Below are 15390 nucleotides of genomic sequence, written 5' to 3'. Positions count from 1 at the left end.
CGAAGGAAGACAAAAGCAATGAGAAGTAGCAGAAATGAGAATAGCGAGGAACTTGGCATCAGGACTGATGATCATGAAGTAGATGAAGTTAACGAACTCCACAACCTAGGCAGCAAAATAAACAGTGATGAACGGAGCGAAGAGAGCATCAAAGCAGATTTTCCCTGGCAAAAAGTGCATTCCTGGCCAAGAGAAATCTACTAATATCAAACATAGGCCTTAATTTAAGTAAGAAATGTCATAGAATGTACGTTTAGACCACAGCGGTGTATGGTAGCGAAATATGGACTGTGGGGAAACCGTAACAGAAGAGAATCGAAGCATTTGAGTTTTGGTGCTACAGACGAATGTTGAAAATTAGGTTTATTGATGAGGTGAGGAATGACGAGGTTCTGTGCAGATCCGGAGAGGAAAGCGTTATATGGGAAACACTGACAGGATGATAGGACATCTGTTAAGCCATCAGAAAATGACTTCCATAGTACTAGAGGAAGCTGTAGAGGGTAAAAACTGAAAAGGAAGACGGAGAATGGGATACATCCACTAAATAACTAAGGATGTAGTAGGTTGCAAGTGAAACTCTGAGATGAAGACGTTGGCACAGCAAAGGAAGTCGTGGCGGACGCATCAAGTCAGTCAGAAGACTGATAAATAGAAGAAAAAGAAGCAACGACCCGGATGGCAAATGTTCGTCAGAGACAGGCGTAATGTCAGTAGTGCCCGTGGGAAATGTGGCAGCACTGCTGTTATTGTCTACAGGGTGTTACGAAAAGGTACTGCCAAACTTTCAGGAAACATTCCTCACACACAAATAAAGAAAAAAATGTTATATGGACATGTGTCGGAAACGCTTAATTTCCATGTTAGAGGTTATTTTAGTTTCGTCAGTATGTACTATACTTCCTCGATTCACCGCCAGTTGGCCCAATTGAAGGAAGGTAATGTTGACTTCGGTGCTTGTGTTGACATGCGACTCATTGCTCTACAGTACTAGCACCAAGCACATCAGTACGTAGCATCAACAGGTTAGTGTTCATCACGAACGTGGTTTTGCAGTCAATGCAATGTTTACAAATGCGGAGTTGGCAGATGCCCATTTGATGTATGGATTAGCACGGGGCAATAGCCGTGGCGCGGTACGCTTGTATCGAGACAGATTTCCAGAACGAAGGTGTCCCGACAGGAAGACGTTCGAAGCAATTGATCGGCGTCTTAGGGAGCACGGAACATTCCAGCCTATGACTCGCGACTGGAGAAGACCTAGAACGACGAGGACACCTGCAAAGGACGAGGCAATTCTTCGTGCAGTTGACGATAACCTAATGTTAGCGTCAGAGAAGTTGCTGCTGTACAAGGTAACGTTGACCACGTCATTGTATGGAGAGTGCTACGGAAGAACCAGTTGTTTCCATACCATGTATAGCGTGTGCAGGCACTATCAGCAGCTGATTGGCCTCCACGGGTACACTTCTGCGAATCGTTCATCCAACAATGTGTCAATCCTCATTTCAGTGCAAATGTTCTCTTTACGGATGAGGCTTCATTCCAACGTGATCAAATTGTACATTTTCACAATCAACATGTGTGGGCTGACGAGAATCCGCACGCAATTGTGCAATCACGTCATCAACACAGATTTTCTGTGAACGTTTGGGCAGGCATTGTTGGTGATGTCTTGATTGGGCCCTAAGTTATTCCACCTACGCTCAGTGGAGCATGTTATCATGATTTCATACGGGATACTCTACCTGTGCTGCTAGAACATGTGCCTTTACAAGTACGACACAACATGTGGTTCATCCACGATGGAGCTCCTACACATTTCAGTCGAAGTGTTCGTACGCTTCTCAACAACAGATGTAGATGTAGATTCGTAGAGGCGGACCAATTCCATGGCCTCCACGTTCTCCTGACCTAAACCCTCTTGACTTTCATTTATGGGGGCATTTGAAAGCTCTTGTCTACGCAACCCCGGTACCAAATGTAGAGACTCTTCGTGCTCGTATTGTGGACGGCTGTGATACAATACGCCATTCTCCAGGGCTGCATCAGCGCATCAGGGATTCCATGCGACGGAAGGTGGATGCATGTATCCTCGCTAACGGAGGACATTTTGAACATTTACTGTAACAAAGTGTTTGAAGTCACGCTGGTACGTTCTGTTGCTGTGTGTTTCCATTCCATGATTAATGTGATTTGAAGAGAAGTAATAAAGTGAGCTCTGACATGGAAAGTAAGCGTTTCCGGACACATGTCCATATAACGTATTTTCTTTCCTTGTGTGCGAGGAATGTTTCCTGAAAGTTTGGCCGTACCTTTTTGTAACACCCTGTATATGCATACATGATCTGTCGCAAACGGTGAGCAGCAGTCTGTTGCCGTTTACTGATGATGTTGTGGTGTACGCGAAGCCGTCTCTTTGAACAACTGTAGAACGGTACAGGACTTAAACAGGGTGTCTATTTGGTGTGATGAGTGGCAGCTTGCTTTAAATGTAGAAAAATGTAAGTTAACCCTGATGAGTATGAAAACAATCCCGCAATGTTAGATTACAGCATTAGTAGTATGCTACCTGAAGCAGTCAGGTCTGTAAACATTTGGGCTTCATGTTGCAAAGCGATTTGAAACGGAACGAGCATGTAAGTAAGAATTGTAGTGCTGGCCGCTGTGAGCGAGCGGTTCTAATCGCTTCAGTCTGGAACCGCGCGACCGCTACGGTCGCAGGTTCGAATCTTGCCTAGTCCATGGATGTGTGTGATGTCCTTAGTTAGGTTTAAGTAGTTCTACGTTTTAGGCACTGATGACCTCAGATGTTAAGTCCCATAGTGCTCAGAGCCATTTGAACCATTTTGATGTATTGTAGTGAGATGGTGAATTGTCGATTTTCGATCATCAGCAGAGTTTTAGCATAGTGTGGTTCGTTTGTAAAAGTTATCGAAGGTAGGACACTTGTGTGACCCATTCTTGAATAGTTCTCGAGTGTTTGGAAAACCCGCCGGCACGGATTAAAAAGAACACATCGAAGCAATTCAAAAGCGTGCTGCTAGATTTGTTCCCAGTAGATTCACACAACACGCCAAGTATTACACAGGTGCTTTGTGAACTCAAATGAAAATCGCTGGAGAGAAGGCGACATTCTTTTTGCGGGACGCTATTGTGCAAATTTAGAGAACCAGTATTTGTAGCTAACTGCATAACGATCCTACCACCACCAACGTAAGACATGAGAAATTAGGTTTCATTCGATGGCATATAGGCATGCGTTTTTCCCTCCCTTTATTTGCAAGCGGAATAGGAAGGGAAATGATTAGTGGTGGTACAAAGTACCCTCCGCCACTGACTGTATTGTGGCTTGCGGAGCACGTATGTAGATGCACACGCAGATATAGACGTAGATTTAGATATCGTCAATGTTGGAAGGCCCTCTGGCCTAAGTTCCTGCCTTCCGTGTCAGAGACGCAATGTGCGACTCCATGCTCATACGGATATTAGATATTTCCTGTGTTTCCAGCGGTGTTACATCACATATACATGACCTCGTGAGTCCTCTACTGCCTTCAAAAGGCTACATGTATCTATTTATGGCACTTGGCAGATGCTCGAGATGGACAGAAGCTATTCAGTGACGGACAAATCCGCCGAGACGATTGCGAAGACGTTCGTCGCAAATTGGTTAGTACACTTCGGCTCTACTCTCCATATTACAACAGACCACGGCCGGCAATTTGAGGCCAACCATTTCAACGAATTGTCTAATGTGCGCGATTTCGAACGCCACCACACAACAAATTATCACCCTTTCACCAATGGAGTGGTTGAAAGGTGGCATTCAACTTCAAAGACTGCTGTCGTGTCACCAAGAAAAGTGGGTGGAAGTGCTTCCTATGGTTATTTATGGGATGATGGACGGTTTATACATCTAACATCGGTGCGTCGTTGGCTGAAATGGTTTAGGAGGAGCCACTGAGGATTCAGGCAGACTACGTAGCAGCTGTATGACTGCCAAATCAGACTGAACTACTATTGATATAGCAAATTCGGTAAGATGTCACAGAGATCCAGCGGACACTTGCTACGCATCGCGGCAAATACCCGATTTTATACACAAAGCATTGGCCCATATCATGCACTGATTTAGTTTGATCCCCTCTTTAGCCTCCATACACCAGGCCTTTCCAAGTGTTGCGACGTCAGACACCTTGAAAAATGGCAAACGCAGCAAGCGGCAAGGAAGCTGTATGGGGTATGCTCTCGCCATCTTTGGACAGCCCACTAACCACTGTTACGCAGTGCGTTAACACATCCACGCAGCCACTGATTACGCCCAACCGTCCATCATCCGTCACATATCTTGGTGCCGCGTCCAACTGTCCATACGAGAACTGGACGAGAAGTTAAGTTCAACCACCCCTTACATCCTGGGTGCTACGTACTTTAGAGGGGGAAAGGGGGTGGAGGGGGTGAGGGATATAAAAATAATCTATCGGTCTAGTAGCTTTTCTTCTCATAGTGAAACTGATTGTCATTATACGTTAAATTAGCGTTTTTATTTATGTGTGGTTATTAATGTCACCTACATCCTTGTTAATTGATCTGAGTAAACCTTTCATTATATAAGCTATCAAAGCATAGTAGATAAATAATGGTACTCTGGTAGTCTAGATTTATAAATTTCTCTTATAATATGATATATTAGAAATAGGAAGCGGAAGACAAACTTTCACAATAAGAGCCCAAGATTACTAACTGTTTCAGTCGATGTTCGCCGAGGTTCAATAATTGAGCTTAGAATTTCCCGGCACAATATCATGCCATGCAAATCCGCGCATTAAGCAGAAAATGACTTAGAAGCCGAATGGATCTAAGAATATTCAGTGACTGGTTTAAAGAAAACGAATTAGCTGTAAATGAGGATAAAACTGAGAACATTTCATTTAAATTAATTAATTCTAATGCTGACTATATAACTGTCAAACTGATAGGTATGACCTTGGACAGTAAATTATCGCAAGACAATTACACATATTTTTATTAATTAGACTACCAAGAGTCACGTACTTAATAAGTCAACTTCGGGTATTTGTATGTGTTAACGAAAATGCTACTTTACTTGTACTATACATGTCTTCACAGCGGTAGAACATGCTCATGCTGTTGTGGGGTACCTCTTCTGGGACAAAAAATTTATCATGTGACTGAAGCCGACAATGAGTGTACTGGAAATATCTTAGAAACGATGTAACCAATATGCCAGGTTTTAAAAGAACTGGATTTTTTTGACAGTGCCCTTATTATTTACACTCATTTGCCAAGTGTACATGAAAAAATCAAACAAATATAAGTTAAGATGGCCAATTCATCAACATAAAAGACTTCACAGTCAAAAAATAGACGATATCAATACTACACCAATACTAAGTAAAACGCAGAAAATTTACACATGTCTAGGCACCGCTTCAAGTGCATACTGTCCCATTAAAGATTTTCATAACTGGCTAAAGAAAGACGTTTTATGCAGTCAAAGAATTCATAGACTGCACAAAAAAGACATAACAGTTTTTTGTATTTAAATTAGTATGTTAGCTTTTATGTTTTTATTGTTATCAGTATTATAGCTACGTAGCTCACGTAGTGTTGTCCTAATACTGTGTTTATCGTTATAAAGTTTACATTGTTTTCCACAGTGATGTGCGTAGCTTACTTTGCACAAACTATGCTGAAATCGATAGCATGCATAAGCTCGAAGATGGATGAACAAGCTGAAAAACTTAAAATCAGATTGGCTAATGGATCGCAAACCTTAAAACCATCTGACCTGTAGACTAACACCTTTCTATAACCATCTGACCTGTGGACTAACACCTTTGTATGTTTATATGCATGATGACGTTATGACTATCTTAAATGCTACAAAACCATACCTAGACACTACTAACTGAGACTGACGGTTTGTATACCGTGTTGCCATCAGATAGTAACTGTCTGCTAGTGTTGCATGTATTTAGAGGGCGATCTGAATTATATGTCCACTCTGACTATAATTACGTATGCTATCATTCATCACTGTACACTAGCTTTTGTTGCAAGATACATCCTGTTACAGGTTACCAAGTGGCCAGCAACCACACCGTGACATATTATAGTTCCGATTTTATAACTACCTTGTAACACGGTGGCTAGGTTTGTAGGTAAGTGTATGTATGTGATATGTTTTATGTAATTGAAATTACTGTAATTATTGTGCCATACCTCTAACCACATGAGCCAGTCCCATGCAAATAACGTTGAAAGATGATCGTAACTGTAACAAAAGGAAATGAAATTTTAAGAATCAGTTATGATAGATAATAAAATCCGCCTCTTTCATACGGCAGTTGACAGCTGTTGCCCACAATACACAGCAGATCTATAAAGCAGGGGCCCAGATGTCACTTAGCAAAAGTTAGTAGCAGATCCGTAATTCTGGCATGGGTTTTACTCAGCCTTCAACAGTCCTAACCCTTACTACTGGCACAATTTACCTCACGATTCAATGAAATGTGATAAATCTCAGCATGGTGATACACTTTCACTTCAGCCGGCCGCTGTGGCCGAGCGGTTCTAGGGGCTGAACCGCTGAACGGTCGCAGGTTCGAATCCTGCCTCGGCAGGTTAGTTATGTTTAATTAGTTCTAAGTCTAGGGGACTGATGACAGACGTTAAGTCCCATAGTGCTGAGAGCCATTTTTTTGAACTACAGTCCTACCAATTCCTCAGAATGATTCTGAGTCTGTTTAAACGAACAACAGTTTGTGACAAGTTCGGGAAAACCTACTGCGACTCATCACATGAAAAACATATCTTGCAAACTGCAGCACATTTGGTTCACGTGTGTCGGCAGGTGACCCGCAGCCGCCTCCAGTGGAGGCGGGCAAGCTGCGACTCTACTCCATGCTGTACTGCCCCTTCGCGCAGCGAGCGCGCCTCGTCCTGGCTGCCAAGGACGTTCCCTTCGAGATGGTGGACATCAACCTCAAGAACAAGCCGGAGTGGTACAGCGCTGTGCATCCGGAGACAAAAGTGCCCGCCCTGGAGGTGGGTGGCGGCGACGTGGTCGTCGAGTCTCTCGACGTATCAGACTATCTGGACCGAAAGTTTCCAGAACCACCACTGTGGTCTGTTGACCAGGAGAAGAATCTTCGCCATAAACAGCTGCTGCAGACGTTTGGGAAGGTTAGTCGCTTTCGCACAAGAAAATATTCCTTACATAACAAAATGTGCGGTTTTCCCGCTTCACGCTACATTCACATTCCAGAACTGTCTTACACTGACCTTCAGCCTTTCACAGGCCACGCTGTAAGGCTCTGGGAGAACAATCGATAGGACAAAAAGGAATTTCTAGAACGAAGTACCAGCCGGTGCGTCATTCGAGCTACACTGGCTCATTTGATGCCCAAGTAAGGCACAAATCTTTAATTTATTAATGGTTTGATACTACACATATAATTTTCCACCTCTACATCTACATCTACAATTATACTCCGCAAGCCACCCAACGGTGTGTGGTGGAGGGCACTTTACGTGCCACTGTTATTACCTCCCTTTCCTTTTCCAGTCGCGTATGGTTCGCGGGAAGAACGACTGTCTGAAAGCCTCCGTGCGCGATCTCTCTAATTTTACATTCGTGATCTCCTCGGGAGATATAAGTAGGGGGAAGCAATATATTCGATACCTCATCCAGAACCGCACCCTCTCGAAACCTGGCGAGCAAGCGACGCCGCGATGCAGAGCGCCTCTCTTGCAGAGTCTGCCACTTGAGTTTATTAAACATCCCCGTAACGCTATCACGGTTACCAAATAACCCTGTGACGAAACGCGCCGCTCTTCTTTGGATCTTCTCTATCTCCTCCATCAAACCGATCTGGTACGGATGCCACACTGATGAGCAATACTCAAGTATAGGTCGAACGAGTGTTTTGTAAGCCACCTCCTTTGTTGATGGACTACATTTTCTAAGCACTCTCCCAATGAATCTCAACCTGGTACCCGCCTTACCAACAATTAATTTTATATGATCATTCCACTTCAAATCGTTCCGCACGCATACTCCCAGATATTTTACAGAAGTAACTGCTACAAGTGTTTGTTCCGCTATCATATAATCATACAATAAAGGATCCTTCTTTCTATGTATTCGCAATACATTACATTTGTCTATGTTAAGGGTCAGTTGCCACTCCCTGCACCAAGTGCCTATCCGCTGCAGATCTTCCTGCATTTCGCTACAATTTTCTAATGCTGCAACTTCTCTGTATACTACAGCATCATCCGCGAAAAGCCGCATGGAACTTCCGACACTATCTACTAGGTCATTTATATATATTGTGAAAAGCAATGGTCCCATAACACTCCCCTGTGGCACGCCAGAGGTTACTTTAACGTCTGTAGACGTGTCTCCATTGATAACAACATCAATGATGGTCTCAAGTAGTTAATTATGCTGACTGCACAAGGCACATCCTTCTGCAGTACAAACGCATTGTTAAATTATGAAATGCTGCCACAAACTGCTTGTAGGATAGAACAACGGCAATACAATTTATTAGTAACGTACGAAAATATGTGCCGGACCGGGACTCTAATCCAAATTTACAGCTTTACGCAAGAGGTCGCCTTTTTTTTTTGTCATCAGTTTTCTGACTGGTTTGATGCGGCGACACCCCACAAATTTTTCTCCTGTGCCACACTTTTCGTCTCATATTTGCACTTGCAACATATATCCTCAATTATTTGCTGGATGTATTCCAATCCCTGTGTTTCTCTACAGTGTTTTGTCCTCTACAGTTCCGTCTAGTGCCATGGAAGTCATTCCCTGGTGCCTTAATAAATGCCCTATCATCCTGTTCCTTCATCCTGTCAGTGTTTTCCACATATTTCTTTGCTCAACGATTCTGTGTAGAACCTCCTCATGCCTTACCTTTTCGGTTCACCTAATTTTCAACATTCGTCTGCAGCACCACATGTTAAATGCTTCGATTCTCTATGCTCCTTCCGTCATTGGCCATGCTGCTGCCTAGGTAGTAGAATTCTTTAACTTCATCTACTTCGTGACCGTCAGTCCTGGTGTTAAGTTTCTCGCTGTTCTCATTTCTGCTACTTCTCATCACTTCCGTCTTTCTTCGATTTATTCTCACTCCATATTCTGTACTCATTAGACTGTTAATTCCATTCAACAGAGCCTGCAATTCTTCTTCACTTTTACTCAGAATAGCATCAGCGAATCGTACCACTGATATTCTTTCACCTTGCATTGTAATCCCACTCTTGAACCACTTTTTTTTCCTGCTTACTTTTCTTCCAAAGACGATACCTCTTTTTTGATTTAACAGAACTCAAAGCAGGAATCACACCCCTTTTTTATTTAGACACTACCCTTTTTTTAACAATTTTTGGGCTCTTGAAATAAGAGACACTTCTTCCTGTTTAATTAATTTCTTTATTTATTTATCTTTCTTATTTCGGTTTGTTAGCGCCAGAGTCAGCTATAGGTTGGAGGAGACAAGGTGGGCAAGCGTCGAATACCGAGACCTGGCCACGACGCCGTGCTGCACCCTCACATTGCTCATATTTATTTTATTTATTTACTTATTTCATGTTTTTGTACACATACATAAAGAGGAAAAAGAAATTAAAAGTAGACCACCCATCTGGGACCCTGGAAATCACGCAGGGTGGTAAAGGATGGCAGGCTGGCCGATTCCAAGATGTAGGTGCGTCATGTTTTATTCCGAATCGCGCCGGCACTTATCACGTCGGGAACACTCCCGTTTTGAGGAGGCGTGGTAAAAACGCTCTTAAGATAATTGACAGCCTCGGCAAGTTCAGTTTGCAAGTATTGACAAAACTCAAGTAGTGAGTGATGATTATCTCCATATAGATATTCCAAAGCCCAGCTCTTTATCCAGAGGACCGTCCGAGACTTTGTTGCAGAAAAATATTCCACTGCTGGGTAAAGAGAAGACTCGGAGTCAATAACATGCGGCGGCACTCGTAGAAAACACGCGACCATTTGTCGAGCCAAATATTCTTACATCTAACTGGTGTATAAAACATGATAGGGCCCTGAGACGCATATATTAGGAATCGAATTACATTTTATAAACGATTACTAAAATAATAGATAACATGTACGAAAGCGACTTACATCCCAGTTTAGTATACTGCATACTGCATCTAAATTATAGTCCGCCCATGGTAGCTGATTGGTCAGCGCGACAGAATGTCAATCCTAAGGGCCCGGGTTCGATTCCCGGCTGGGTCGGAGATTTCCTCCGCTCAGGGACTGGGTGTTGTGTTGTCCTCATCATCATCACTTCATCCCCATCGACGCGCAAGCCCACGAAGTGACGTCAAATCGAAAGACTTGCACCCGGCGAACGGTCTACCCAACGGGAGGCCCTAGTCACACGACATTTACATCTAAATTTTAAATAATAAATACTGATATGAAACACAGCCATGATTGAGCCGTTAAGAAAACTTAAACAACAATAAGTGCAGCGTTATTCATAGATTCTATGTACGGTGTGACACTTATTGAACTATATGAAATAAAATCATCATAACTTCTGAACGGTTTGCGTTAGGACATTCAAACTGCACAGTTGGCCGCGAGGCATGCTGGGAATTAGTTCAAAATGGTTCAAATGGCTCTGAGCACTATGAGACTTAACATCTGTGGTCATTAGTCCCCTAACTAACCTAGGGACATCACATACATCCATGCCCGAGGCAGGATTCGAACCTGCGACCGTAGCGCTCACGCGGTTCCAGACTGAAGCGCCTAGAACCGCACGGCCACATCGGCCGGCTGGGAATTGCCATTTGCACGTGAAAATGTCACGGTACAGCGTGCGTGAGCGTAGAGCGCTTGTGAAATCCTACTATGCGAGCACTAACAGCCCATCTACGGCTCCAAGGAAGTTTGCGACCGAGTTAAAGCTGAGGACAACCGGCCCAGGTGTGCAAACAAGTTGATTCGCAAGTTTGAAAAAACGGGTAATGTTCGTGACAACAGTGTTGTCAGTGTCGGTCGTCCAAAAAGGGTGAAAACGCCTCCGTATCCGCAACGGCTACACAGTTGAATCAGTGATAATCATCGTCGACACTACAACAGACGGCGCAGAGGGGAGAGTTCGCTAGCCCTATGGCATGGAGCCCCTGATTAGTTCCCACAGGTCGCATAATATCAAGTCGATCTGATATGCGTCGGAAAGAAGCTGTGATGCATGTGCCGTCAAATCACAGTTCACTGCAACACTGGGACCTTACGTTCTACGATGCTACAGGCGACACTACGCAGGAAAAGGCGCGAGCGTGAGTAAGAGTTCCACAATGAAGGCCGCGATCTGTGCAAACGTCGGTCTGATGCTACCGACCGGGACCGGCAGGGATAGAGATACTGGCACAAGGACTGCAAGTAAATGGTGCGTAATGGAGGCCTTGACACTGCGCCATTATTTACGCATTGTGGTCATGTAAAGTGCTGCCACACGATAGCGGACGTTCGTAAGACCAAGTCCTCCTAAAAGCGGGGCGGTGACTGAGTGTGTCACAGCGTACTTTGAAGATGAGCACAGCCGTCACAAAATATCTCCATCCCCCTTGATACAACGCCCTATCGTAATCGTCAGCAATAGAATCTGCGCAGTATGAACCATCATTCAGGTAGGCATCACACTAAGGATCTAGGTGGTGTAGGGAACTGTAACTGATCATCATACCGGTAATTCTCTAAACCTGACGAAGGTTGACCGCCGCTGTTCGGCGCGTTGACGATGTAATGATGATTCTCAGAGAGCGGAGATGTTAGGCACAGAGCAGCGGCGCCAGATCTCTAGGGGGTAGCCCGCGACCAATAAACAGCGCCGTGGATCTGCGCACACTCGCCACACTTCCAGTCGTTCGTCCACGAACCATGAAGGTGTCTAGGATCCGTGATACCTCCTCTAGAGAACTAACCAGCAGCAGATCATCCGTGTATGCACGATACGGGAAGATGTAACCACGTAAGGAGAGTCCAGACAACTACGTCGTCAGCAGACTTATGAGTGACTGCATCAAGGGGCATAGACAGAGGGCAGCCTTGTCGGACCGACCGTTGAATCGGTATCGGCCCCGCCACACGTCTGTTCAGCTGGACCAGCAAACGCGCGCGCGCATCCTGTCAAACGCGCTCCCATAACTAACGGCAATAATCGCCGCAGGAAGTCTGCACGCCTCTGCCAGCGCATTCAAATCACGACAGTCTCAGTTGCTGTCAAGACGTTAACTGTGCCACCTGGCGTAGTTTGTGAGGTGGAGAGGACACGTGGTCAGAGGGATCCGCAGCGCGTCGCCAGTAACTGCGCAAAAATCTTGTAATCTTGTTGAACAATAATGCCGTGGAATAAACTTTCTTAAGAGTGAAAAGCTTATGTGCATGGTTTTACAAAGCATTGCTCGTGTGAAACGCAGCTTGCTCTTTTTGTTTCGTGATCCCGAGTTAACTGTGAAAGATCAAAATTTTCAAATACATTGATGATTATGGAATACCACCTTCCTCAGCCACCTTCTTCTCATTTATCTATCGAAGATATTTGCATTATAAAGCGATTGTTAATATCCGTAAGAGGTTAGGGAACAATTTATTCATATTTTCATTTGCGTGTATTATTTATGATTAAATTTTTAATAAAGTGTGAATTGATATCATAAAAATTGCTTCTAATGCTATTTGTTAACAATTTACTGTGGAAAAAATTGTGACACCTTGAGCTTTTATATCTGTAAATACGCATTCATGTATTCTCTTCAGTATAATTGTCTAGTGTCAAAACCGAGCACTAGGATTATAAGTGCTTGACATAGAATTTCACTTGTTGTTTCAAGCATATATTATGTGTTTAACACCAGTTTTGGCTGCCGTCATTTTCAACTAAAAACACCGCCTGCTATGCTCTGACATGTTTCTTTTTGGCAGATGATCCCAATTTACATGAAGCTCTTAGGGCCCAACGCTTCACAGGCAGTGGAAGATGTCGTGTACTCTATTGCGGCTGGCATTCAGCCCTTCGAGAATGAACTTGCAAAGACAGGATCCAAGTACTTTGGAGGTAAGCCATTCAGCTCTTCCTCGACTCTTAAGTAGCAAATATAACAGCAGTTGTTGATCGTAGTTACTGTGATTATATGGTATAGGTAGATGGTAATGAGCACTCCAAGAAAAATGCTACAACAGTGCTTGGAATGCAGAGGGTATTCGGTATCATATATGCTCACAGGCCACTGGTAAGCCTGTGGCAGGTGTTTGCTACGAGTAGTAAGGCTAGTAAGGCTACTTGCTACCTGGTGCATTTTGCACTTAAACACAGTACTGAGGTATGCGATACCATTGGTGTTAAAATGAAAGACATCACCCACTTGACCTTGAAAATTGCAGGTGATTGTGAAAATTGCCTACGTGCAGAGACAATGATATAATAAGCCATACCCTTTTATTAATTATGTAATTATTGTGACGTCAGAAGCCACACCCGTTTTTTTTCGAAGATTTCATCAAGAGACAGAGGCAAGAAATTTGAAAACTGGTGGGAAATTTAAAAAATGAAAGATTGTAGAGTGACGTAAATTTAAACACTCACAAATTAACAGACTCACACACACACACACACACACACACACACACACACACACACACGCACACACTGCCTAATGTACAGTCCCTCTCTCCTCTTCTACAATCAGAGCCTAGTGTTTTAGCCACCATTAAAGTGAAACTTCCAATTACACAGTTGCCACATCTGGACTGTGCTCAAAAGCATCTAAACGACCTGAATTATTTATCAAAAAATACGTCACACACTTGAAAAAGTATCCTACTTGAAAATGTGTTCGTCACTGTATTCAAAAAACCTTTTACCAACTGGCTCACCAGACACATTGGTAAACTTCGTTGGAAGCTATGTCTTCTTTAGTATAAAATATTATTACAGGTACATAACATATTCTCCATAAATAGTAAAAAACAAACATTTTATTATCCAGTGTAGCTAATGAATTAGTAATACGTAGTTGTCAAACATGAGTCTCACCTTAAATACTAGTCCATGAAACTTCAAAAGCCAATCAACTGTTGCTCTCATGCTCCTGTTGCTTGTCCTCCTCAGCAGACAGCTACATTGGTAAAGCTTTCAAAGTTCATCTCAGTAACATGCTTGGCTTCAGACACAACAGAACCTCAAATAAATTATTTACCACGTTTATGATGCTTGCAAAAGTCACATTTTTCATTCCAAGTCTGCAAAAATGCATCCAAATGCAAAAAATTGCAATGTTTACTTCAAACTGGTGTCGAAAACATGATTCAGACATCTAAACTACGTATCCCAATACCATTTTCATGCCTACCTAAGAAGGCAGATACATTTATTATTGAATATGAGATCTAGTATAAAACATAAACAGATAAAAATCAAAGTATGCCTATGCAACGTGATTACTGAACTGGTAATATACGATGTTGAAGATGAGCTATACTTTAAATACTATTCTGAAAAACTTCAAAAAAGGAAATAAAATCAACTACAGGTCTAACCTCTTGTTGCGTGTCATCGCTAACAGGGGGCTATGTTCATAGTTCGATCAGAGTACCACATTTGTTTTAAGAAGCAACATGGCCTCAGATTAATTATTTAGCACGTCTATGATGCTTGTCATGTGTCACAATGTTCTTTCCATGTGTAAAATGTCTAATAAAATACGTCAGAAGCGCAAAGGAGTTGAATACTTAAGTATCCCATGTTATTTTCCACATACATATTCATCAACTCAGTGCCTAAAATACGATTGTCAACTCCAAAGTGAGTACTCCAATGCTATTTTTATGCCTAAACAATTGCAGGTAACATGATAAACTAATAACTGACATTAGATGGTACGCCTAAGAGATGAATATCGTAAAACTAACATGACAAGGATTATAACTGCAGAAAAATGAAATTAGCTTAAGCAGTCGAACAAACACACCAATAGGCAGACCAATTTCCTGAAAAAATGTAATTAATTTGGCCTTCTCTTGGTTTAAGCCACGATAAACTCTCAAATTAAACATTTCCACATATAAATTGTTCTAAAGCACCACACTACAAAGATCAAAGTTAATGTATCATGTTATGTAGTTGAAAAACATAATTATTGATATTGATTGGCAGTTGTTGCTTTTATTAGGCCCACTAGAAGTTATGTACAGTAACAACTTTCGACAAAAGTTGCAATATTTATCAGTTGGAACTATGGTACCAGTGCTCTCTAAACAATTGTAGACCGCATTTCCGATAATCAGCTATTAAATAACACCAGAATCTAATAAAA

General features: G+C 42.7%; 1 protein-coding gene across 1 annotated transcript in view; it reads left to right on the top strand.

Annotated features, from left to right (window-relative positions):
* Positions 1-15390, top strand: part of LOC124614383 (pyrimidodiazepine synthase-like) — a 49209-nt gene that overhangs the window by 21121 nt on the left and 12698 nt on the right. The window contains exons 2-3 of the mRNA XM_047142938.1: positions 6881-7212; positions 13001-13133. Of these exons, the coding sequence (XP_046998894.1) occupies positions 6881-7212; positions 13001-13133 (465 nt within the window). The remainder of the gene's footprint in view (positions 1-6880; positions 7213-13000; positions 13134-15390) is intronic.

The sequence above is a fragment of the Schistocerca americana genome, chromosome 1, assembly GCF_021461395.2.
Source record: "Schistocerca americana isolate TAMUIC-IGC-003095 chromosome 1, iqSchAmer2.1, whole genome shotgun sequence".
In the NCBI taxonomy this organism is placed as follows: domain Eukaryota; kingdom Metazoa; phylum Arthropoda; class Insecta; order Orthoptera; family Acrididae; genus Schistocerca; species Schistocerca americana.
The sequence above is the reverse complement of the archived record's forward strand: the minus strand, read 5'-3'. Positions and strand labels throughout refer to the sequence as shown.